The 27,580-nt window shown below is 37.9% G+C and overlaps 1 protein-coding gene across 1 annotated transcript in view; it reads right to left on the bottom strand.

The window, feature by feature from the left end:
* The window catches only part of PTPN4 (protein tyrosine phosphatase non-receptor type 4), a 304,196-nt gene that overhangs the window by 160,834 nt on the left and 115,782 nt on the right, over nucleotides 1–27,580 (bottom strand). The window contains exons 5-8 of the mRNA XM_007937829.2: nucleotides 14,783–14,827; nucleotides 14,467–14,519; nucleotides 13,684–13,804; nucleotides 10,916–11,003 (exon numbers count right to left, since the gene is read on the bottom strand). Coding sequence (XP_007936020.1) covers nucleotides 10,916–11,003; nucleotides 13,684–13,804; nucleotides 14,467–14,519; nucleotides 14,783–14,827 — 307 coding nt within the window. The remainder of the gene's footprint in view (nucleotides 1–10,915; nucleotides 11,004–13,683; nucleotides 13,805–14,466; nucleotides 14,520–14,782; nucleotides 14,828–27,580) is intronic.

Below are 27,580 nucleotides of genomic sequence, written 5' to 3'. Positions count from 1 at the left end.
CTGCGGGAATAGGCTTGGGCTGCTGCTAGTGATTCTGTCTTCATCTTGTATAGTTAGAAGAGGTCAGAAGATGCGGCCTCCTTGCCCCTTTAGCAGTATTTAATAAATTGAATAAACATTATAGTAAAATGTGTGAAGATCTGGAATTACAAAACCAAAAGGGAAGAACAAGCCCAGCATTTCTCAAGCTGAAAGAACTGAAGAAAAAAATTCAAGACTTGAGTTCCAATACCAAAGGATTCTATAGGCAAAATATGCAAGAAGCATTAAAAGAAAATGGAAGGAATACACAGTCACTATATCAAAAAGAATTGGTCGATGTTCAACTATTTCAGGAAGTAGCAATAACCAATGGCATTGAAGAAAGAAGTCCAAGCTGCACTAAGGAATTAGCGAAAAACAAGGCAAAGTCTCCAAGAATTGATGGAATACCCCTTGAGATGTTCAAAAAAGGATGCAGTGCTGGAGCACTTACCCATTTATGCCATGAAATTTGGAAGAGAGCTACTGGCCATGTGACTGGAAGAGATCCATATTTGTACCCATTCCAAAAAAAGGTGATCCAACAGAATGTGGAAATTACCAAACGATATTATTAACATTACTCATAATGACACTATGTACAACAGAATGAAACACTGCCTGTCCTGTGCCATCCTCACAACACTTGCTATACTTGAGCCCATCATTGTAGCCACCATGTCAATCCATCTTGTTGAGGGTCGACCCCTTTTTTGCTGACCCTCTACTTTACCAAGCATATCCTTCTCCAGGGACTGGCCCCTCTGACAACATAACCAGAGTAGATGAGATGAAGTCTTGCTTCCAAGGAGCATTCTGGCTGTACTTCCAGGACGGATCTGTTTGTTCTTCTGGCAGTCTTAGGGCATTTTCAGTACTCTTCACCAACACCCTAATTTAAAGGCATCAACTCTTCTTCAGTCTTCCTTATTCACTGTCCAGATTTCATATGCATATGAGGTGACTGAAAAGATCATGGTTTGGGTTAGGTGCATGTTAGTCTTCAAAGTGACATCTTTGCTTCTTAACACTTTAAAGAAAGCTTTTGCAGCAGATCTGTCCAGTGCAATACACATCTAATTTTCTGATTGCTGCTTCCATGGGTGTTGATTGTGGATCCAAGTAAAAGGAAATCCCTGACAACTTATGTCTTTTCTCCATTTGTGATGTTGTTTATTGGCCTAGTTGTAAGAATTTTTTTTTTCCTTTATGTTGAGGTGTAATCCATACTGCAACTGTGGTCTTTAATCTTCATCAATAAGTGCTTCAAGTCCTCTTTACTTTCAGCAAGCAAAGTTGTGTTATTTGTATATTGCAGACTGTTAAGTCTTCCTCCAAACATGATGCTACATTCTTCTTATAGTCCTGCTTTTCAAATTATTTGCTCAGCATATGTATTGAATAACTATGGTGAAAGGATACAACCGTAAGGCATACCTTTCCTGATTTTAAACCATTTAACCCTTGTTCTGTTTGAAAGACAGTCTCTTTGTCTATGCACAGTTTCCTCACAAGCACAATTAGGTGTTAAGGAATTCTCATTCTTTGCATTGTTACCCATAATTTGTTATGACCCACACAATCAAATGCTTCTGCATAGTCAATAAAACATAGGTAAACATCTTTCTGGTATTCTTTGCTTTCAGCCAAGATCCATCTGACATCAGCAGTGACCTCTCTTATGCCATATCCTTTTCTGAATCCAGCCTGCATGTCTGGCAGTTCCCTGTCAACATACTGCTGGAAGTGTTTTTGAATTATCTTCAGCAAAACTTCACTTGCATAAAATTGTGTAAAAAACTCAATGGCACCTAACAACAACAAGAACAATCCTTATATATGTAATTATCTTTTTTCTTCTCCTACTATCCTCTGAACTCTGTGATGGTAGGGTAAGTGATGCTTTGTTAAGTATAATCCTTAGTACCAAGACTATGTAAGGCTCTCAACAGATACACCCTGGAGCTGTGTGTCAACTTGGCTGCACCACAATTCTGTGTGGTTTAAGCAGTTGTGGTGTGATTACTCCCATGATGGGATCAGATGTATATGTTTTGAGCAGCCAATCCACTGAAACGGAGTTTCCCTAGGGATGTGGCCTGCTTCCAGTATATTTACAGACATCCTGGGAAAAGAGACATTCTTCTGTGGATCGGGATTCTGTTGTGCTGCCTACAACTGTCTGTGAGCAAACTATCCACCATTCGGCCTGGAGATCTTGGATTCATCCTTCGTTGCAGTCAACAGCCAGTATACTGCCTGCCAATCTTGAGCTCCTCAGCCCCTGCAGCTGCTTGAGTTGGGAAAAGCCTTCAGCTTGACATTTGATCCAGGAACTTTGGACTTACCAGCTTCTGTTAAGTGTGTGAGCATTTTCCTAAGATAAATTTCCCTTTCTATACATATATATGTAAGTTTTACTGGTTTAGTTTCTCTAGAGAACCCAGTCTAACACACACCCCAATGAATTCTCTCAGACTTCTGCTAAAAATGACTTGGAATCCCTCTATGATTTCTTCAAGCTACAATCTGAAAGAAGACAGAAAATATTTTACCTTGCTTTTCAAAATACAATGTTATTTCAAATACAACTTTGCTTGTGATATTCAATTAAAACTGCTGTTGCTAGATCGATTCTGAATCACACTGACCCCATGTGACAGAGTAGAACTTCCCTATAGGGTGTTCTTGGCTGTAATCTTCATAGACGTAGGTCATTCACCTGCAGAGCCACTGGGTCAGTTTGAACCATCAATCTTTCAAGTAGATGCCTGCTTAACCATTGTGCTACCACAGTCAGTCTCTCTTCATCCTTCATAGCACAAAATTTCCCTTCATAATCAGTGAACATTTTGCACATTCTCTTAAGTTCTTACCCACTATCATCGAGTCAATTCCAACTCACAGTGACCCTATAGGACAGAGTAGGACTGCCCCACAGAGTTTCAAGGCTGTAACGTTTACATGAACAGACTACCACATCTCTCTCATACAGAGTGGTTGGTGGATTTGAACTACTGACTTTCAGTTAGCAGCCAAGTGATTAACCATTGCACCACTAGGGCTCCTTTAAGTTCTTAAGTATCTACATACAACAAGAAATAAAATCTTGAAGATAGGATTTCTCAACTGGTTCTTAAGTTTGGCTATACTTAAAGGCACTAATAACTATTTCCAGTAATGGAGAGGGGAATGTAATTCATGGTGTGATGTGGCAATAGAAATACACAAAATAGCACCACCAATTGATAGAATACTTGTCAAAGACAAGGTTCTGGGTGATTGTGTATTTGGTATCTTTTAACATTTCTGTCAAACTGAGAAGTGTAATGAAACTGTCTGACTGGTCCTACTTTTACTAGACAAAGTGGATTAAAAAAAAAGGATGAGCTCAGAGTTTCAGAGTCACAGCCCAAGCATCCCATAAAAAACCTGAAATTGGCTATTTGAGCCCTGAAGAAAGTCTTATTTTTTGTAGTAACAAAGATGATATTGTTGAAAATCAAACCAAGAGTCTTATCCTAAGAGTGGCTAAATTATAACTGAATTCCAAACCTTGAATGGTATCTGAAGTTAAACTGAGGACACTGGAAAAAAATGGGATACTGAAACTTAAGGGGAGATAACTAGGAAGCTGGGGACATTGATCCCCTAAATTCCACTGAATCACTCCTGTCAACACAACCAGGCTTCTTACTTCCATCTGAAGAGATTACTCCAACTTTGTCTGCTAAACTATCCTCCCTTTTATGATTTCCAGCTCTATCTAATGAGATTAAACTAGCTGTGTCCAAAGTCTTTGTCTGAGATGGCACTGGAGTGTTGCATGGGGCACTGCCTAAGGCAGATGCCTTACAAGACATTGTTGAATGTCTCCAGTACCCGCTGCCACCACTCATTTTTATTTTTAGACCTGTAATTAGACCTAAGTCCCAGCAAGCCCCAAGAGGTAATGTATAAAGTGTGATCCAGGAGGATACACATATACTCCAAAAGAACTGCTTGACTTTTCTAATATAAGCAGCAAACAGAAACCTGGAAAATATGTGTAGGAATTAAGGGTATGGGAAAATGGGATAAAGTTGGATCAATCTGACTTTATTGATATGGGCACATTAGCACAGATTCTTCATTCAGTGTTTCAGCTAAAGAAGTTAGAAAAGAATCTAATAACCTATTATGTCAGATCTGCCTTAGTATCTTGTAGAAAAAGTTATCTAAAGGCTTAGGGAACAGGGATGGGAGGGGAGAGGATGGGAGAGAAAATAAACAGAGGTTTGAAATGGGTGAGGTGTTTTAAAAATTAAAGATTAGAAACAAAAAAATAAAGGCTTACAGAAACTGGAATCTTAGCATGGATTTATCATGTTGGATTCACAGACCCAATGAGGGATGTACCCAGAGGATAAACCTTTCACTACAACTGTAAGAAATAAATTTGTGAAGGAAGCCCCAGCATCCTTGAAGACTGCTATAACTGTTATTTAATGTGAGATTTGACAGTGTGAACAACCTTCACTGAATTAAGACACCTAACTACAATGGGGTTGATTGGACCCCATGGTGGTAGAAATCAAATGGTGGCACCTAATGGTCAAAGACAAGATGGCCATGGTTAAATAAATGGACTGCAGAGCCAAAACAGTAAGTAATCAGAATAGCCTGACTCATACGAACTTACAGTCTTGGCTACTCAGGCATGGTGTTCCTAGGAGTGAAATGGAAATCTACTAAATATTTACCTGATCTGGACAAGCAGAAGAATTCTTGGACAAGCAAAAGGCAGTCTAACTTCAATCGCCAGAATAGATAGTCAAAGCCCCTCAATCAATTTCCAGACCTGAGCCAGTTTACAGACCCACAGACCCTTGAATAAAGGGGAAGCCAGGTCCCCTTGAAGGACACTGCCAAAAATTTATACTATTAATCTTTCTCCCAGACTTCCCCAAAGGGATCTATGGCCTTTTATAAGAGTGAATATTCACTGCAAGAAAGGAAATAAATCAGACACTGGACACTGGTTCTCAACTGACATTAATTCCAGGAGACCCAAAACATCACTGTGTCCTACCAGTAAAGGAGGGACATATGGAGGACATATGAAGTCTTAGCTCAGGTCCATCTCACAGTGTATCCAGTGGGCCCCCAAACCCATCTTGTAATGATTTCCCCAGTTCCAGAATGCATAATTGAAACAGACATACTCAGCAACTGGCACAACCCTCACACTGGATCCCTGGTATGTGCAGTTAAGGGCTACTGAGATATGAAAGGTCAAGAGGGAGCAATCAGGACTGCTCCTATCTAGGAAAATAGTAACCAAAAGCAATACCACATTCCTGGAAGGACTGCAGAGATTAGTGCCACCATCAAGGGCTTGAAGGATACAAGAGTGGTGATTCACCACATCCCCATTCAACTTGGCTATCTGGCCTGTGGAGACAAACATATAAATCTTGGAGAATGATAGTGGATTACTGTAAACTTAAACCAGGTGGTGACTGAAACTGCAGTCCAAATGTGGTTTCTTTGCTTGAGCAAATTACATTTCCTGGTAGCTAGTATGCAGCTACTGATCTGATCAATGCCTTTTCTTCCACCTCTGTTTCAGAGGAACACCCGAAGCAGTTTGTCTTCAGATGGCAAGTCCAGCAATACACCTTCACTGTCCTACCTCATTGTCTATCAACTCTCTAGTCTTATATCATAATTTAGTTCAAAGAAACTTTAATTACCTTATCATTCCACAAGATGTCACACTGGTCCATTACATTGATGACATTATACTCATTGAATCTAGTGAGGATGACAAATGGATTCTAGACTTATTGGTAAGACATTTGTGGGTGATAAATTAATACAACAAAAATTTAAGCATTTTTCATCTCAGTGAAATTTCTAAGGGGCCAAAGGTAGGGGTATGTCAAGATATTCCTTCCGAAGTGAACTATAAGTTGTTGCATCTAGCCTTTCCTATAGCTAAGTAAGAGGCACAAAACCTGGTGGGCTCTTTTGGGTTTTGGAGATACATATCCCTCATTTAGGTGGGTTATTCTGGCCTATTTATCAAGTGACTCAAAAAACTGCTAGCTTTGAGTAGGGCTCAGAAGAAGAGAAGGCTCTGCAACAAATCCAGGCTGCTATGCAAGCTGCTCTGCCACTTGGGTCATTTGATCCAGCAGATCCAATGGTGCTTGAAGTGTCAGTTATACACTGAGATGTTGCTCAGATTCTTTGGCAGGCTGCTATTGGTGAATCACAGTGTAGATCCTTAGGATTTTGAACCAGAGCCCTGGTATCCTCTGTAGATAACTACTCACCCTTCGAGAAATGTCTTTTGACTTGTCACTGGTCCTTTGTAGAGACTGAATGAATGCTTAACCATGGCTGCCAAGTTACCATGAGGCTTGAGCTGCCCATCATGAATTGAGTATTGTCTGATCGATAGTCATAAAGGTGGCTGTGTAGAGCAATACTTCATCATCAAATCAGAGTTCTATACATGAGATTGGGCCCAAGCAGCAGTTGAAGGCACAGGTAAGTTGTACAAGGAAGTGGCCCAAATGCCCATGGTCTCCACTCTTGTCACATTACTCTCCCCCTCTATGTGCCTATGGTTTCATTCCGAATTCTTTATGATCTGTTGTCTGAAGGAAGAAAAGCTCATGCCTGATTTACAGATGGTTCTACATGATATGCAGGCACCACTTGAAAATGGACAGTGGCAATATTGCAGCCCTTTTCTGGGACATCCCTGAAGGACAGTGGTAAAGGGAAAGCCTCCCAGTGGGCAGAATTTAAGCAATGGACCTGGTTGCTCATATTGCTTAGAAGGAGAAATGGTCAGATGTGTGACTGTATAGTCATTGCCCAGTTGGTTCATGAACAAAGTAGTCACAGTGGCAGGAACTGAGGAATGAGCATGGGCTCAGCAACATGGATTTCTATTCACCAAGGCCAACTTGGCTACAGCCACTGCTGAGTACCCAATCTGCTAGCAGCAGAGACCAATACTGAGTCCCTGATATGGCACTATTCCTCGGGGCAATCAGTTCACATCTGGTGGTAGGCTGATTACACTGAACTGCTTGTATCACGAAAAGGGCAGCATTTTGGTTTTACTGGGATAGATACATACTCTGGGTACGGACTTCCTTCCCTGGACCAAATACTTCTGCTAAAACTACCATCTATGGACTTAGACAATGCCTTAGCCACAATCATGGTATCCCACACAGCAATGCCTTGGATCAAGGGACTTCACTTTATAGCAAATGAAGTGCAGCAATGGACTTCATTGGTCTTATCATTTTGTTCATCATCCTGAAGCAGCTGGTTTGATAGAATATGGACTAGCCTTTGAAAGACACAATTACAGCACCACCCAGGTTGCAATTCCCTTCAAGCCTGGGGCAATATTCTCCAGGAAACTATATGTGCTCTAAACCAGTATCTGATATATGGTTGTTGTTTCTCTCACAGCCAGGATTCACAGATCCAGGAATCAAGAGGTGGAAATGGGAGGGCACCACTCACTATTACCCCTAGTAACCCAACTGCACAGATTTTGCTTCCTGTCCCTACAAGCTTTGTGGGTTTAGAGGTCTTAGTTCCAGAGACAGAAATGTTCCCACCAGGAGATATAATACTGATTCCAGTGAACTGGAAGTTAAGAATGCTACTGGCTGCCTTAGGCTCCTCATGCCTCTGAATCAACCAAGAAGGGAGTTACCACATTGGCTGATGTGACTGATCCTGATTACTATAACAGAGGTAGTGAAGAATATGTCTGGAATACAGGAAATCCTTTAGAGCATCTCTTAGTACTACTATAGCCTATGATTAAAGTCAATGGAAAACTACAGCAACTCAGTTCTGACATGATCTACTAATGGCCCAGACCCTTCTGAGATGCATGCTGAGGTAAAGTGAATACAAAATGGCTGCTGGAAGAAGACAATTCTAAGTATCAGCTATGAGCACATGACCAGCTGCAGAAATAAGGACTATGGCGTAGTGCCTAAGGCACTTGACTGCTAACCAGAAGGCTGGTGGTTCATACCCATAAGCCACTCCTCAGAAGGAAGATGGGGCAATCTACTTCTGTAGTGGTACTGCCTCGGAAACCCAAGGAGGGGTCGCTATGAGTTGGGTCTGACTCGATGGCACATAACAACAACAACAATTATTATGAGTATTTCTTCCTTCTTTTCTTATATATAAAATATCATTGCTTTCCCCTTATCTCATTACATATTATAAAATACAAGATGTAAATGGGGCTAGTGCATTTTTGGCTATATATGTTAGTTATATCACGTTAGGCCAACTATGACTTTATAATTACTTTTATTTAGAGATTATATATGGTTGAAAGAGATGTGTACAGGTGCCAAGTTGACAAGGGTTGGACTATGATGATTAATGTTAAATGTCAATTTGGCTAGGCTAAGATTCTCAGTGGTTTGGCAGACACTATGGAACTCTGGTGGTACCACACTTAAAACATTCAGCTGCTAACCAAAAGGTTGGTAGTTTCAACCCACCAGTCACTCTACAGGAGAAAGATGAGGCAGTCTGCTTTCTGTAATGATTCATAGCCTTAGAAACCCTATGGGCAGTTCTATTCTGTCCTATAGGATCACAATGATTTGGAATCAACTCAATGGCAATCAGTAGATGTAATCAACTTCCATTTTGTGATCTGATGTGAACAAATAATCAACTGAAAAGGGGAAAGGGGTGTTTCCTAGGGGATGTGGCTACCTCTAGTACATAAATGGTTATTATAGCAAAGTTTGCTCTCTTCCTCAATCCTGCGCTCTTCTTGTCTGTCACTCCAGTTTTAGGGATATAAATCTATAGAAGTCTGCGTCCTGCTGCTTGACCTGCAGATTTTGGACTTGCCAACCCCAGCAACCCCATGAGCTAGCATAGGCCTCCAGCGTTAACACTTGACTTGTAGAGTTTGGGTTCATCAACCCATGCAACCAGATGAGCTAGCAGATGTCTTACCTGACCCATCAGTTTGGGATTTGCCAGTCCCCACAACTGTGTGCTATTTCCTCACAATTGTATTAACTATTTCCTTAAAGTAAATTTTTCCGTCTATAAACATTTTACACACTTCACTGGTTTGGCTCCTCTAAACAACCTAGACTAAGACACTTACTTATTTTGAGGGAGTAGGTACAAAATACCTTATTTAATAATGTTGACCATTTAAAATTTAAACTTCTTTAATCTAATACTCTATATTTAGGGTTTTCTGAGAAAGAGTTTTATTATCTAGTAATTTAAACAAAAATCATCTTAACAAAATCAACAAACAGTTTAAATTATGTATGAGATTCATCCACATCATTTATTTATTTATTTATTTTTTAAAAAAGGAATGTCCAATACTATTTGTTTCTCACTGGTATCAGTTTTCACAGATGCTAAACTATATTAAGAAAACTGCTAGGGACTGCAATGACTGATTCTGGTGTGGTTTTTTTTTCCTAAATCACATTAAATTCACATTTTTAAAGTTCCATTAGTCTTACATTTTATAATAAAAAATAAATAAAATTTAGTTGTACAAATACTGATTACTTTTTTATTTTAGAGAAACATGTTCAAAATTAATAGACCCTAAAAAAGAGAGGGTTATGAATAATAGCTGTATACCAGGTAATCCTAAGAGAATACAATCTCTTCATTAAAAAAATCATGACTATACCAGTGTTCACTGCAGCACTATACACAACAACTAAAAGATGGAAACAACCAAAATGTCCAACAACAGATGAATGGATACACAAAATGTGATACATACATACAACGGAATATTACTCAACCATAAAGAGAAATGAAGTCCTGATCCATGCCACAACATGGATGAACCTTGAAAACACTGTAAGTCAGATGCAAAAGGACAAATACTGTATGATTTCACCTACATGAAATAAGTAAGAATATAGAAACCAAAGGCTATTAGTGGTTACCAAAGATGATAATAAGGACAAAAGGGAAAACTTTTTGCTTAGGGGGCACTGAGTTTATGTTAATTGTAGTGGGACAATTTGGAAATGGATAGCAATAATGGCTGTACAGCATGAAGAATATGATCAATGTCACTGAATTATACATATAAAAATTGCTCAATTGGTGAATATGTGCTATATACATTTTCACCACAATAAAAAAATTAAAAACCTAAAACTAGAAAGAAAAAAAAAAGAAATGATGAGAAAGAATCTATGTGAAGATACACATTAAATAAGGATGATCACTCACAAATATATTTATGGCAAGAGGAAAACAGCCTTTTGGAGGCAATAAAGTTTGATAGAAGGAAAAAGATGTTACAGAGTATCATAAAGGTAAAGACAGTGATTATATATTCCATTTTAGTAAAAGGATGGGGGCATATGGGCAAAATATTTTAATATGTTCTATTTTGTGCTTTAAAAATCAAAATTGATTATGATGCCATTAAATTATGAAAATAAAATAAGTAAAATAATATGGGCCTTAGTGAGATGACAGCATCTTTATGACCATGATTAACGTAACAGTTAAATATATAAGAACTTCTTTTCCTATAACTTAACCTGTATTTTGTAAAATAAATATTATAAAGGTACTGTCTCTTATGGTCTACAAAAGTTTTTTTTGTAACAGAACACCAAATTTCAGAAAACTAATATGAAGAATGCACTTCACCTTTTCATCAGGTATTGAATCACAAGTTTCTGTGAAAATAGAGGAAATTTTCAGTGCAACTATGTCAGCAGCACTCACAATTTATTCCTATTGTTACCTAATTCTATCAAGGCATTTAAAAAAATTTTAAAAATGAGAAATGGAGCCTAACTGAACAATATCAGAGTAAGTATTCTTCACTTACCCTTGCATAGTGGAATTCAACTCCATAGAGTTCTAAGGTACGTGCTGTGTTCAGATAATTAAATTCTGCTTCTGCAGGAGATAAGCCTCTATAAAAACATCATTAGGTTACAAATTAGATCAATCACAAATATGACCAAGCTATAAAAGGCTACTTATCTAGAAAATGTTCAAGCGTTCTAAAACATCACGCATGACTACTCTTCTTAATTCAGTACAGTAATATCTAACTTATTGGGAGGACACATTTTCAGTAACCCATATCATCCAGAAATATAAGAATACAGCAAGTTTTAAAAGCCCCGACCTGTTCCTATGGACAACTGCACTCACTCTTGAACATAAAGTGTATCTCTTAAACTTTGATCCATAGTACTATCTGCATTTAAATCACACAGGGTAGTTCTCAAACATGCAGATTCTGAGCTAACCTCCAAAGGAATGCTTTTCAAAGTGAGGTGCACAAACAGCTTCTGAGTCATACCAAACACAGAAATTGAGTGCCAGATACTTTTATAGCAAATTTGGCAGAATAATTTAGCATCTGTTGAATCCAACAGTGAAAAAAACAGAACTTTAAATTTTTTGTCTTTGCTTATTTCTCCATTTTATTTTTCTATAGTTCATTTTATTGTATTTTTCAAAAATACTGTATCACTCCTGACAGATTAGAGGAAAAACTGGTCTTTCTTCAAAGACAGTTGGAGAATACTATTCTAAAGTCTGATATAGGATTGGAATAAGGTCCAAATTATTTATACTTAACAAGTATCCCAGGTAATTCTTACGAACACAAGGTTGAGAATCACTGCTCTAAATGTAAAGCCTTTAAAAATATAGATTTAGTCCTATTTTTTATATAATTCTGACAATCTTGGTTATCTGATAATCCACTACACTATAGCAGAGCAAACCTACAAACTACAAAAGTGAAGATATCAACCTTCCATTCACTAATGATACTAGAAGAGACAGCCAACAGCTTGACAATGAATGACATTAACAAATTTGACTCATCACGAAAAGCAGGTAGACTTCATTTTTCTATAAAAGTAAATTAAATAAAAACTCCTCCCAAAATTAAACTGGATGATTTTATTTTTAGTTTGTTTAAAGATATAACGAATCATTTCTTTAAACCAAATAGAAATATATAACCAGTATCTCATTAAAAGTACCGTTGCTTACAGAAGAAAGTTTTTGTCACTGGTAACTTTTTAAAATCTGGTTTATCTTCAAACCCTTATTTCAGGTATGATATTTGTAGAATTTTTAATATAAAATGGGCCACTTTCAGATCAAAACAGCTTCTTCCCTTTGTTAAGCCAATCTATCAAAATTCTCATTCTTTAACCCTTATTTTCAGATCAGGGGTCACTAAACTTTTTCTGTAAAGGGCCGGTTTAGTAAGTATTTTATGCTTTCAGTCTATACGCTCCCTGTCACAACTACTAAACTCTGCCATTGTAGTGTGAAAGCAGCCACAGACAACATGAAAATGCATGAGGGTGTTAATGTTCCAATAGGAGTTTATTTACAGAATTAAATTAGAATTTCATAAAATTTTCACATGCCATGAAATATTACATTTATTTCAATATTTTTTTACCCATGTAAAATGTACAAGACATTCTTAGCTCACAAACAATACAAAAGCAGGTGGTGTGCCACAGTTTGCCAACCTGTTTTAGACACACAGGTTATTACCAGATGAAAGTAAGTTTTCTTAATAATAAGAGCTATTATTTTTTGAGTGCTCACTATGTGCCAGGCGTTGTTCTAGGTACTATGTATATATAAACTCCTTATTATCTCTAATTTACAGATAAGAAAAGAGAAGGAGAGCTAGAGCAACTTGGCCAGGGCTATAAGATGGTAACTAGTTTCACCAGGTGAAATTCAACCCAGGTAGTCTGGCTCTTGAGTCCAGACATTTAGCCAATACACAACACTGCCTTAGATCCTCCATGAGTATTTTGAATTTTATGTAAGTCAACTCTGAATCAATAACAATATTAGGCTCACTGCCATTGAGTCAAATCCGACTCATAGCGACCCCTCCTTGGGTTTCCAAGGCAATATTACTACTGAAGTAGACTGCCCAATCTTCCTTCCAAGAAGTGGCTGGTGGGTTTGAACCACCAGCATTCTAGTTAGCAGTCAAATGCCTTAGGCACTATGCCACCAGAGCTCCTATCCTAAATAAGATTACTTCCTATTTAAAGCAATACATCTCTTCTGGAGAAAAACAGTCACAAAATTAGTCTCATAAAATAAAAGTCACTATTGAAAAAATGCTACTGCTTTTAAAGTAATATATTAAAATGAATTCATTATTATATCAAGTTCCTTTAGTCCTCTTGGCTCTTTACTAAACAGAATCAACTCCTTTCATATAGTTAACAACAGAGAAAGAATTGTTAGTAGATTGATCTGTACACTGTAAATATACTACACTAATATTTTGAAATTCCTTCTTAAGAACCAACACCATTATATAATAGCAAATAAATTTCTGCTTACATACAGCTTCATGGTTCTTAACAGAAATGAAAAGAAGCCTCATTATATTATGGGAAATAAGCAGTAATAAGTATTTTTGGTATTGATCACCTGCATTTGTTCATATCAATCACAGAATTTTATATAATAGTAACTATTCTATATTGAAGTAAATAAAAGCATCAAATTAGAAATAATTTAAAACAGTTCTCTAGAAAGGATACCATTAAGTTTACTAAATAAGTAGAAAAGTAAATAAATTCTTACGTATGTTGCTGATGTAATTTTGCAATTTCTTTTTCAAAATCTTGAGGTTGATTAGGAATGAAAGAATAATCTGAGAGGTAGCCTAGCAAATTCTCTGAATGATTATAATCTCCAAGTTCAGCTAATAAGTGGAAGGAAAATATACACATTTTAATAAACACATTTTTCAATTATTAGAGCTAGATCAGCAATGTCATCAATTCCATCTCTTTCGGAAACTAAACTGTTACCATTTAAGCAGGTTACAACAATTCATTTAACATTCTTCTAGTGCTCAAACAATTTTAAAAATATTTTTCTCTTCAAAAAACAAAGTAATTATTAGTTAATGGAGCATTTCATTGTATTTCCTCTGCAGTTACTATTTGCTGTATAGAAAGACACGTTGCTAGGTGATGCAAACTGTTAAGGGCTCAACTTCTAGCTTAAAAGTTAGCAGTATCTCCAAAGACAGGCCTAGCAATCTGCCTCTGAAAGGTCACAGCCCTGGAAACCTCACAGAGCAGGTCTACTCTGCACACATGGCATTGCTATGAGTCAGAACTGACTTGACAGAACTAACAAGAATATATGTCTAAAGAGCCCATGTATAAAAGGTAATATATATTGTTGAGATTTAAATCAGTATCTCAAAACAAAATGAGTATGAACTGTTGAACAGAAAATCAATTTGCTCTGTAAACTTTTACCCAAATCACATAAAAAGTTAAAAAATAAAAGTAATGTACCGTCAATACACACCACATAATCATATGCTACTTCACATAAAACTCAAATACTTACATTGAACAGCAAATGAAGCCAAAAGGGCAGCAGTATTGTAAGGACAGGGCAATCTAATAAAGTCAAACAGAGAATACATTACCCAAAGTTAAATACAATAATTTCTAAAGCATTATAATTAATACTGTATTATTCATGCCTGAAGATCTATATGACATTTTAACTATTAAATAATGAACCTATCAGATAAACGCAATCTATACTACACATAACTAGTTTTTGAAACATAATTTGGTTGTAATGAACATGAATTACTTAAATAATTCAGAAATAAAAGTATTTTAAAATTCATTACTAAAAATTTTAAATAGCCCACCTTCCAGTAAGAATGTCTTGTTTAATTTGCAAAAAGTACTGGTACCTTTAAAAAAAAAAAAAATAGTATTTACTGAAATTATAGTAGTTTAAATTTTAAAATACTACATACTTACAATAACAAATGAAGCTCAAATATTTAAATATTTGCTTTTATAATCTATAGGCTGACATGTGTAAATATGTATTGAAAGTAACCTTTCATAAATTGATGAATACAAATTTTTATATTGCTTTCATATATATGAAAATTTTCCCTTTAACAATCTTATTCCCACTAGCTTCTATAGGAAAAATCAAGATTTTTAAGACTTAAATGAGTGGGAGAGGCGATTAGGAACAAGTACTCTGATGACTGTTATATACAGAAAACAGAACCAGGAACCATGGAAAACTTGAGTCAGACACAAAGAATAATCAGTGCCAGCAATGCACTAAAGACCAAGTGAAAAACATCATGCTTATTTTTTGTTGTTGTTGTTTTTTGTTTTTAAATTTTATTAACTTTTTTCTTGTTGAGAATATACACAGGAAAATATACACCAACTCAAAAGTTTCTACATATACCATTTAGTGACACTGATTACATTCTTTGAGTTGTGCAACCACTCTCACCCTCTTCTCTGAACTGTTCCTCCACATTTACAAAAAATGTTAAAGTTCTTATCTAATCTTTCCAGTATTGCCTACTATGCCAGGAATGAAAAATTGAAGAGGCATGGCATGGCATTCATCATCAAAAAGAACATTTCAAGATCCATCCTGAAGTACAATGCTGTCAGTGATAGGATAATATCCATACGCCTACAAGGAAGACTAGTTAATACAACTATTATTCAAATTTACGCACCAAAAACTAAAGCCAAAGATGAAGAATCTGAAAAGACTTACTATTTCTAAAGTCTGAAGCTGACTAAAAAGTCAACCAACATGTGTAGATAATTACTGGTGACTGTAATGCAAAAGTTGGAAACAAGAAGCATCAGTAGTTGGAAAACATGGTCTTGGTGATAGACATGACATCAGACATTGCATGACAGAATTCTTCAAGACCAATGACTTATCCATTGCAAATACCTTTTGCAACAATGGAAATGGCAAGGATACACATGGACCTCACCAGAAGGAATACACAGGAATCAAATCAACTGTATCTGTGGGATGAGATGACAGAGAAGCATAGTATCATCTGTCAGAACAAGGCCAGGTGCTGACTATGGAACACACCATCATATCCAAGTTGAAGCTGAAGCTGGAGGAAATTAAAACAAGTCCACAGGAGTCAAACTATAACCTTGTTTATATCCCACTTAAATTTAGTGACCAACTAAAGAAGACATCTGACACAGTGAACACCAGTAACTGAAGACCAGACAAGTTGTGGGATGACATCAACATGATACATGAAGAAAAGCAAAAGGCCATTAAAAAGACAGGAAAGGAAGAAAAGACCAAAATGGATGTCAGAAAAGAAACTTGCTCTTGAATGGAAAGTTGTTGTTGTTGTTGTTGTTATGTGCCGTCGAGTCGGGCCCGACTCATAGCGACCCCTCCTTGGGTTTCCAAGGCAGTATCACTACGGAAGTAGATTGCCCCATCTTCCTTCCGGGGAGTGGCTGGTGGGTTTGAACTGCCAGCCTTCTGGTTAGCAGTCAAGTGCCTTAGCCACTATGCTACCAGAGCTCCAAGAAATGATGACATAAAAGAGCTGAAAAGAAGATTTCAAAGGGCATCGCCAGAAAAAAAAGTATTATAATAAATCGTGCAAAGATATGGAACTAGAAAACCAAAAGAGAAGAACATGCTTAGCATTTCTCAAGCTGAAAGAACTGAAGAAAAAAATTCAAGCCTTGAAATGAATACTGAAGGATTCTAAGGGGAAAATTTTGAACAGTACAGAAAGCATCAAAAGAAGATGGAAGAAATACAAAGAGTCAACGTACCAAAAAGAACTGGTTGACGTTCAACTATTTCAAGAGGTAGCATATGATCAAGAACCAGTGGTATTGAAGAAGTTCAAGCTTCACTGAAGGAATTGGTGAAAAATAAGGCTCCAGAAATTAAGATGTTTCAATAAATGGACACAGTGCTGGGAGTGCTCAGTCACTTATGCCAAGAAATTTGGAAGACAGCTACCTGGCCAACCAACTGAAAAACATCCATATTTGTATCCATTCCAAAGGAAGGTAATCCAACAGAATGTGGAAATTATTGAACAGTATCATTCATATCATATGCAAGTAAAATTCTGCTGAGGATAATTCAAAAATAGTTGCAGCAGTATCCTGAGAGGCACTGGCTAAAATTCAAGCTGGATTCAGAAGAGACGTGGAACAAGGAATATCATTGCTGATGTCAGATGGATCTTGGCTAAAAGCAAGGAATACCAGGAAGATGTTTACCTGTGTTTTATTGACTATGCAAAGGCATTTGACTGCATGGATCATGACAAATTATGGATAACATTGAGAAGAATAGGAATTCCAGAAGACTTAACTATGCTCACGAGGAATCTATACACAGATTAAGAGGCTGTCATTCAAATAGAACAAGGGGATACTGCATGGTTTAAAATCAGGAAGGGTGTGCATCAGGGTTATATCCTTCCACCATATTTATTCAATCTGTATACTGAGCAAATAATCCAAGAAGCTGGACTATAAGAAGAAGAACATGGCATCAGGATTGGAGGAAGACTCATTAACAACTTGCAGTAAGCAGATGATACAACCTTGCTTGCTGAAAGTGATTAAGCCTAGCAGGAGGGAAATGATATCTCATTGTGGTTTTTATTATTATTGTGAAGCACTTCCTAAGGAAGATCAACGACTACACACAGCCTTCAGTATGGATTACTCTTCAACAGGAAGAAAAGAAAAAGCCTCACAACTGTATCAATAAGCAACATCATGATAAATAGATAAATTGAAGTTATCAGGGATTTCCTTTTACTTGGATCCACATTCAGTGACCACAGAAGCAGAAGCAAGAAATGAAATATGTATTGCACTGGGCAAATGTGCTGCAAAAGACATCTTTAAAGTGTTAAAGAGCAAAGATGTCACTTTGAAGATTAATGTGCACTTGACCCAAGCCATGGTATTTTCAATCACCTCATATGCATGTGAAAGCTGGAGAATGGATGAGGAAGACTGAAGAAGAATTGATGCATTTGCATTGTAGTATTGGTGAAGAAAACTGCAGATACTATAGACTGCCAGAAGAACGAACAGATCTGTCCGGGAAGAAGTACAGTTGAATACTTCTTAGAAGCAAGAAAGGCCAGACTTCCTATCATGTACCTTGGTCATACTGTCAGAAAGGACCAGTCTCTGGAGAAGAATACAGTAGAATACAGCTGACAAGGGACAAGGTTGTAGTCACTTCTTAGTCACAGCCAGCTATGGAGAGGGACTGAGTAGTTTGTACCAGTGGGCTTGGGACCCTAGTCGCAGGGGACATCAAGCTCAATTGGCATAACATACTACACAAAACACTGTTCCACCTCCTACTTTGGCGAGTAGCGACTGGGATCTTAAAAGCTTGCAAGCAGCCATCTAGATGCAACGATGGGTCTCTCCTTGTCCACAGCAAAGAAGAAAACCAAAGATTCATGGAAAGAATTAGTCCCAGAGACTGGTACACCATGGGATCCGCAGCCTATATGGCATGAGACCAGAAGAACTAGATGGTGCTCAGCTAACTCTGTCAACCTCTTGGAGTGAGATCTATGTAGGAGATCCTGGATAGAGAGGGAGAACAATGTGGAACAAAACTCAAAATCATTTGGAAAAAAAAGGGGGGGGCAGGTTTGCTGGTCTGATAGAGCCTGGTGGAACCATTGAGACTATGGCCCCTAGCTGCCCTTCAGGTCTGGAATTGAACCCACACCTGTGGCTTCCAGTCAAACAAAAGACAGGAATAGGAGTTGAACATTTACCTGAGGTAGATACACTCACTGGAGAGAACAGTCATGGGAGAGAGAAGGGCTGTGTATGCACGGGGAGACAGCCCGGGGAGTAGGAGTGCATGGACAAGAGAAGAGGTAACTATGGGGAGGAAGTGGGAGGGGAGCTGTTGTATTGTGGTAAATTGTAGTCAGTGTCATGGGACAAAGTGTATGTGAACTACTATATGGAAAGTGAATTTGCTCTGTAATTTTTCACCCAAATCACCAATAAATAAATAAATAAATAAATAAGCCAACTGCAACCACAGGTACATGAAGTATCATGTTATTGTTAAGCAGCAGAAAGTTGCTGCTTATAGGGAAGTATCTTTCCACCTTTGTTTCAGTTAAGAAAGCTCTTTTTAATCAGAAAACTGTAGACATAAAAGGTTCTTTCCCACTCATTGTTCTACCATTATAAAAATTACCAAGTACGCAATTTCCCTAAAAACCAATAAAAATGTAACTAGAACTATCCCCTGCTTTTTAAAGTTCACCTTATGCCACTTTGCTTTTATGAAAGACTTATTATAATAGCACCTTTTCGTTAACTGAAAGAAATCCAAAGATGATTTTTGCTTTTATGAAAGGCAAAAAGTGAAACCAGTGTTCAGTGTTTGTTTTGGAGTGAGCTGTTAAAGAGGTAGCATATACCCCAAGCAGTGAGAGTAGAGTCACCAAACTCCTTCCCAGGGAACTATATTCAGCATCTTAGCATCAAACCACCATAGCTTTGAATTGTTTCTTTGAACATCTCTTCTTTATCTGAATCATTTTGTGCATCCATTAGCACTATGTGTCCTAAAGTACCAGAAAAGCCTAAGAAAACTTGTAAGGGTGTTATGGTTAGCATAAAACTGGATGGAATTAAGCATTTTGATAGTGGTAAACGAAATAAAGACATTATGCATATGTTGAACTTGCTGTATCCACCATTCGTACTATTTACATAGAAAGAATCTTGAAAGCTGTCAGAGTCACTATTGGTTCTGTTAGTAGCAAAGTCGTGTTTCTTAATCGGCATCCAGTAATGGATAAAGTGGAAGGTCTACTCCGCGAGGGTACAAAGTGTGGTATTCTGTTATCTTAAACTTAAGAAGAAATCAGTCAGTCTTTTCAGTAAATGGAAACAGAAAGTGCCAGATGATAGTGATAAAGTGTTGCAAAAGTGGAATTTAAAGGTAGCTATGGATAGTTTGATAGTTTTCTGAGGCAAAAGCCAATTCATAGCTTAAAGGTTACTGGACAGAGTGGTTCAGCTGATACTGAAGCTGCCAAAAAATTCCTAGAAGAACTGAAGGAAACAATCACAGGAGGTGGTGGTTATTCATAGAAGCAAGTGTTTAACTGCTACAAAATTTAAATTTACTGGAAAAAATTGCTGAAAAGATGTTTATTTCAATAGCAGAAAAGCAGGCTAAGGGACACAAGGCATCAAAGGACAGGTTTACCCTAATGCCTATTAGTAAAGACATGGGAAATGCTGTCCGTAGGCCTTTACTAGTGCATCATTCAGAAAATCTGAGGGCACTTAAAGGCATTGATAAGAATATACTTCCTGTTGTGATTTGTTCATATCCAAGCAGTTGGAACACCCAAGTGATTTTTCCTGAGTACAAAGTGGATATATTTGTTCTTTTCTCGAAAACTATTATAGAGAAAATAACCTAAATAACTTCAAAAAAACAGGTCCCTTCTGACTGTTGATAATCATGCAACTTAACCACCTGGCCTTACCAAGTATGACAGTAATATTTGTGTTACGTTCTTACTGCTTAGTAAGATGCTGCTGCTGCAATCATGTGTTCAAGGCCTAATAGCCACAATCAAGGCTTACTATTCACAAAAATGTGAGGTGTTTTATTTTAAGTGCATGCTATTAACAGGGAAACTCCAAAGAATGTTTCTGAGAGATATGGAAAGACTACAACATAAAACTGGCAATTGCCAACCTTGGAGATGGAACTGACAGGCTAAGAATCTCAATGAGAAATGGCGTTTGTAGGCAATTGTGTCCTGAAATAGTGAATGATACGAAAAGCTTCGAACCAACAACAATAAATACAGCAAAAATGACGTTGGCTAAGGAGTCTGGGTTTGTGGAAGTTGACGAAGATGATGTTGAAAAGGTTTGGCATTCCATAACCAACAACTGAAAGATGAAGAGCTGATACAATTGCAAGAAGTAAGGATACAAATCAAAACTGAACACAACAGCAAATGGCCATAAAGTGAAGTTGTCTGGGAACTGAACTAGAAGCACTTGCATGAGATTTCCAATGACTGCAGAAAAGTATGGCTTTAATTCTGAAACAGCATGTAGGTTTAGGGCAGATTTATAGGATGTTGTGAGTGGCTACAAAGAATTGTACAATACAAAAATGTATGAGGGTAATAAGCAGTCAAGCATACTGTGGTATTTCAAGCCTTCCACATCAGTCATAGCAGATGATGAATCATGACCTTCCACATCAAGGCAGGCAGGCAGGCAGGCAGGGAAAAAGGTGTAGACGTTAGTGACCTGCCTGCTCTAATTGATTCAGATGATGATATTAACAGGTAATCCTCTTATTCTCTCTTCTATATCCCAGTCGCCTGTACTTCCCACCACCCCAACCTCCGATGACTCAGCCTAACACACCATCATTACACACACACACATCCCTTCTTTTTTTAGCCGCCTGACCAACGGTCACTGGTTTACTGGTAGAGAAACCTTACTAATAGTCTTGTGGATTCCATACCTGGTTTGGCCAGACTGGATCAATCAGTCAGGTAAGCAGCAGTCAAAGATGTGGAGATCCACATGGACTGGCAGATAGTGTGGGGGTCACACTCATTAAAATCCCCCTGAACCACAGCAGACACTTCTTGCAACCTACCACAATTACACCCGTGTAGGCATCAATCACAGATGAAATATCAACCGTTAACTCTAGGTGATGGGCTAGATGTAGTGGGGTAAATCAGATGCCTGGTGTGCCCCATCCCCCCCATTTCAGTGAGAGTTACACCCATTCTCATTCCATCCAAGCTACTGAGACATTAAGTAAAGTGTCCCTACTGGTAAAAAGTCTACATCAATGCATCATTCACCACCGTCTATTTTACAAAGCAACTTGATCAAGTTCCTCCTTTCAAACTCCTCTGCCCTTATTGAACAACCCAGTCACATCCAATCAAATGCCTGGTGATGTATAAATGTACCATGCATTGCAGGAGCACATCCTGCTCAACTATGCCATTCTCTGTGCACTTCTCTAACTGTAGGATTCATCCCTAGGGATGCACAGTTAATATAAATCCCGTTCTTCTATGAGATCTGAACACAGCTCTTCGACCTAACCCCATGTGCCATCGCCAGCTAGGCTATCAAGGCTATCATCACCACCACCACCTCTAAGCCTTCAAATGTGCTTGCTGTCATCCAGATTCTGGTAAATTAAACTACACTGTGCATATATGATATCTATTTTATACATAGAAGCTCTGGTAGCATAGTGCGTAAGGCACTTGACTGCTAACCAGAAGGCTGCCAGTTCAAACCCACCAGCCACTCCTCGGAAGGAAGGTTGGGCAATCTACTTCCATAGTGATACTGACTCGGAAACTCAAGGAGGGGTCGCTACGAGTCTGGTCCAACTCAACGGCACATAACAACAACAACAACAAAAATTATATAGGCTGTGCATTTATCATATCATTCTTGCTTTTACTGTGTTCTTGTTGTTAGGTGCTATAGAGTTGTCTCCGACTCAGAGTGACTCCATGCAAAACAAAATGAAACACTGCCCAGTCCTGTGTCAACTCCAGAATCCTTGCTATACTTGAGCCCATCGCCGCTGTCACCGTGTCAATCCATCTCGTTGAGGGCCTTCCCCTTTCATCGACCCTGCACCTTACCAAGCATGAAATCCTTCTCCAGGGAATGTTCCCTTCTGATAACATGACAAAAGTAGGTGAGATGAAGACTGGTCATTCTCACCTCCAAGGAGCATTCTAGCTGCAGTTCCTCCATGACAGACCTGTTCTTTTAGCAGTTCACAGTACTTTTAGCATTCTTTGCCAACACCACAGCTCAAAAGCATCAATTCTTCTTCGGTCTTCTTTATTCATTGTCCAGCTCTCACATGCATATGAGGCAACTGAAAATACCATGGGTTGTGTCAGGTGCACCTTAGTCCTCAAGGAGACATCTTTGCTCTTCAGCACTTGAAAGAGGTCCTTTATGGCTGATTTACCCTGTGCTATACGTCGTCTGATATTCTGAGTGCTGCTTCCACTGGTGTCAATTGTATAACCAAGCAATATGAAATCTTTAACAATTTAAATCTTTTCTCCATTTATCATGATGCTGCTTATAGGTCCTGTTGTGAGGATTTTTGTTTTCTTTATATTGAGATGTAATCCATACTGCAGACTGTATTCTTCAATCTTCATCAGTAAGTGCTTCAAGTCATCCTCACTTTCAGCAAAGTTGTCTCGTCAGCGTTATCGCAGGTTGTTAATGATTCTTCCTCCAATCTTGATGCCACGTTCTTCTTCATATAGTCCAACTTCTCGGATTATTTGCTCGGCATACAGATTAAATAAGTATGGTGAAAGGATACAACCCTGATGCACTCCCTTCTTGATTTTAAACCATGCAGTGTCCCCTTGTTCTGTTCGAACGACAACTTCCTGGTCAATGCACAGGTTCCTCATGAGTACAATCAAGTGTTCTGGAATTCCCATTCTTCTCAATCTTATCTACAATTTGTCATGATCCACACAATCAAATGCTTTGGCATAGTCAATAAAACACGAGTTAAACATCTTTCTGGTATTCTTTGCTTTGAGCCAAGATCCATCTGACACCAGCAATGATATCCCTTGTTCCACGACCTTTTCTGAATCCAGCTCGCATTTCTGGAAGTTCTCTGTCAATATACTGCTGCAACTATTTTTGAATTATCTTCATTCAGTAAGATGTTACCTGCATGCGATATTAATGATATTGTTCAACAATTTCCACATTCTGTGGGATCACCATTCTTTGGAATGGGTGCAAATACGGATTTCTTCCAGTCAGTTGGCCAGGTAGCTATCTTCAAATCTTTTGGCATAACTGAGTGAGTGCCTCCAGTGGGGCATCCGTTTGTTGAAACATCTCAACAGGTATTCCATCAATTCCTAGAGCCTTGTTCTTCGCCAATTCTTTCAGGGCAGCTTTGACTTCAATAGCATTGGTTCTTGAACATATGCCAGATTCTGAAATGGATGAAGATCTACCAGTTCTTTTTGGTACAGTGACTCTGTGTATTCCTTCCATTTTCTTTTCATGCTTTCTGCATCATTCAATATTTTTCCCACAGAATCTTTCAATACTGCAACTCGAAGCTTAAGTTTTTTCCTCAGATCTTTTAGCTTGAGAAATGCCAAGCATGTTCTTTCTTTTTGCTTTTCTAACTCCAGGTCTTTGCACATTTTATTATAGTAATTGGCTTTGTCTTCTCAAGCTGCTCTTTGAAATCTTCTGTTCAGCTCTTTTATCTTGTTATTTCTTCCATTCGCTTTAGCTACTCTTCACTCAACGTAAAGTTTCAGAGTCTCTTCTGACACCCATTTTGGTCTTTTCTTTTTTTCTTGTCTTTTTAATGACCTCTTGCTTTCTTCATGGATGATGCTCTTGATGTCATCCCACAATTCTCCTGGTTTTTGGTCACTGGTGTTCAATGCATCAAATCTATTCTTTAGATGATATCTAAATTCAGGAGAGATATATTAAAGGTCATATTTTGGCTCTCATAGATTTGTTTTAATTATCTTCAACTTCAAGTTGTATATGCATATGAGCAGTTGATGGTCTGTTCCACAATCAGCTTCTGGCCTTGTTTTGGCTGAAGATATTGAGCTTTTCCATCGCCTCTTGCCACAGATGTAGTCAATCTGATTCCTGTGTACTCCGTCTGGTGAAGTCCATGTGCATAGCCGCTGTTTGTGTTATTGAATAAAGGTATTTGCAATAAATAAGTCATTGGTCTTGCAAAATTCTATCGTGGGATCTCCAGTGTTATTTCTGTCACAAAGGCCACATTTTCCAACTACCGGTGATTTCTTCTGTTTCCAACTTTTGCATTCCAATCACCAGTGATAATCAACACATCTTGATGGTACATTTGGTCAATTTCGGACTGCAGAAGTTGATAAAAATCTTTAATTTCCTCATCTTTGGCTTTGGTGGTTGATGCGTAAGTTTGAGTAATAGTACAGGTCTTCCTTGTAGGTGTATAGATATTATCCTATCACTGACAGCACTGTACTTCAGGACAGATCTTGAAATATCCTTTGTGATGATGAATGCCATGCCATTGTTCTTCAAATTGTTATCCTGGCATAGTACATCATATGGCTGTCTGATTCAAAATGGCCAAAACCAGTCCATTTCAGCTCACTAATGCCTAGGATATTGATCTTTTTGCATTCAATTTCATTTCTGACAACTTCCAATTTTCCTAGATTCATATTTCATACATTCCATGTTCTGATTATTAATGGCTGTTTCTCCTCAATTTGAGTCATGCCACGTCAGCACATAGAGTTCCCGAAAGATTTACTTTATCCTTATCATTAAGGTTGGTTCTACTCTGATGAGGCAGCTCTTTCACAGTCCTATTCTGAGTCCCTTCTGACCAAAGGGGCTTGTCTTCCTGCACTATATCTGACAATGTTTCCAAGCTATTCATAAAGTTGCCCAGTAATGTATGTGTTTCTCTGGTATTCATAAGGTTTTCTCTGGTCAATTTTTTGAGAAGTAGATGGCTTCTTCCTTCTTCCTACTCTGTCTCTGTCTGTAATTTGTGTTGAAACCTGTATACTATGTGCAACCCTGCTAGCATTTGAAACACCAGTGGCAGAGCCTCAAACCTCACAACAACGTGTAAGCCCCACAGGATGACAAACTGACAGACAGTTTGTCTCCCTTAGCAGTTGGAAACCTCTGCGCCCCACCTTCCCTAATTCCTACCTGGACCCTGCTGCTTTTGTGGTCCCTGGGCCACTCCCTCCATTTCTTGGCTCTAAGGGGATGGGGCCTGCCTGACTCCCACCCCTTACATGGATGCTGCCGCTTCTGTGGTCCCCTTTTACTATATGTTAGTGTTATTTTAGGTTTTATGTGTTATTTGGTAGGTTATTTTTTGGGTCTGGGAAATGCTCAAACATTTTTCCCATATAAATTAATGGTAACTGTGCCTTTGCTTTACACCATTTTGGCTTACCAAAGGTTTTATAGGAATGCTCTATTTTTGGATAGCAGGGGTTACCTGTATTCTATAATAAAACTGCAGAGGTTGTTTACAAGATGGGAATTGACCTTCTGTCCCTGGTAGGCAAACACATGCGGTAGCCAACACTGGCAGAAGACCAAATTTTATGGCTTTAAATCTTTTGAGAAGAAATTTTAAGATTTTTATTTACCTCATTTAAAAAATAAATAAATAAAACAAACCGCACATATATTACAAGAGTCAAAAATCATTAATATTCTGGTTACTGTCATTGAATTATACATATAAACACACTGTTGAATTGGCAAATATTTTTTTTGTATGTGTATATATATATATATATATATATATATACATATATATATATATATATATATATAAATTTATTCATTTACCACACACATGAAAAAGCCACAGAAATCTAAGTAAGTTTTAAATTCTAGTTATTTACCAGATTAAAGTCATTAAAGAGCTCCATGACAACAAGGTATACAATTAAGGTTTTCAAGGAATCAGATATTCAGTTGGGGGGCAGGGGGTGGTGACATGGACTAATTAAAATCTTTAATACAAATATGCTGGGTTAATATATAAGAAAGGTACATAAAGTCCCTGAGAGTATTAATACATAATATTATCTAGTTAATCAATCCAGGACAGTTATATTTCTATCAGGCCTACTTAATTTCATTGCTAACAGTTTAAGGTTCCTGATGGAAAACAATCTTATACTTAGGAGTTAAAGGTCATGTATGTCTTTGACATAATACTGTAAATCCTACACTAACAATACTTTTCTTGCCTAATTTTACTTACATATTCATTTAACCAAGCAGTAAGGACTGTTAGAGTAGAAAGCGGAATTCACATCCCAGGCTAAACTAGCCTATGATCTTCGGCAAGTTACTTAGAATTTGGCTGAGCCTTAGTTTCTACATTTGTAAAAATGAAGTAATAACACTTGCCTACTGCTAAACAGAAGGCTGGCGGTTCAAACCCACCAGCCACTCCTCGGAAGGAAGGTTGGGCAATCCTACTTCCGTAGTGATACTGCCTCGGAAACCCAAGGAGGGGTCGCTATGAGTCAGGGCTGACTCAACGGCAAATAACAACAACAACAAGTGAATCTCAGGGCCCTATGCAGGGTGCTAAAAGCACAAGCAATTTTTAAAACAATTAAGGCCTTTAAGATCATGACTGAGTACATGTAGAAATGACATAATTAAACTGAAAAAATAATAGAACTTTTCTAAGCCAAGATAACTAATACCATGAACTGAGTACATCTACGCACTATATAAAGGTATGATGGAAATGTCATTTATATTCTCATCACGCTGGAGAAATATTCAGAAAACTGTAATTGATGTCAAGCTCCTTGAGTCTCCTGTTTTTTCCCACTAATCCCAAATGAAATCTCAAGGTAAGGAAGTGTAACAACAGATTTGCCATTTTGTGGGGGCTAAAAACTAGTCTTTAAAATTTGGCAACTGTAGGTGAGGGTGTCTTGTTAAGCATGAGCATCACAATAAGGCTACCTAAGCACTAAAGTTTTAAAGGAACATTTCTTTTTTTTTTTTTT

Source organism: Orycteropus afer, unplaced genomic scaffold (assembly GCF_000298275.1).
Source record: "Orycteropus afer afer isolate SDZICR_OR568_19922 unplaced genomic scaffold, OryAfe1.0 scaffold00004, whole genome shotgun sequence".
Lineage (NCBI taxonomy): Eukaryota > Metazoa > Chordata > Mammalia > Tubulidentata > Orycteropodidae > Orycteropus > Orycteropus afer.
The sequence above is the reverse complement of the archived record's forward strand: the minus strand, read 5'-3'. Positions and strand labels throughout refer to the sequence as shown.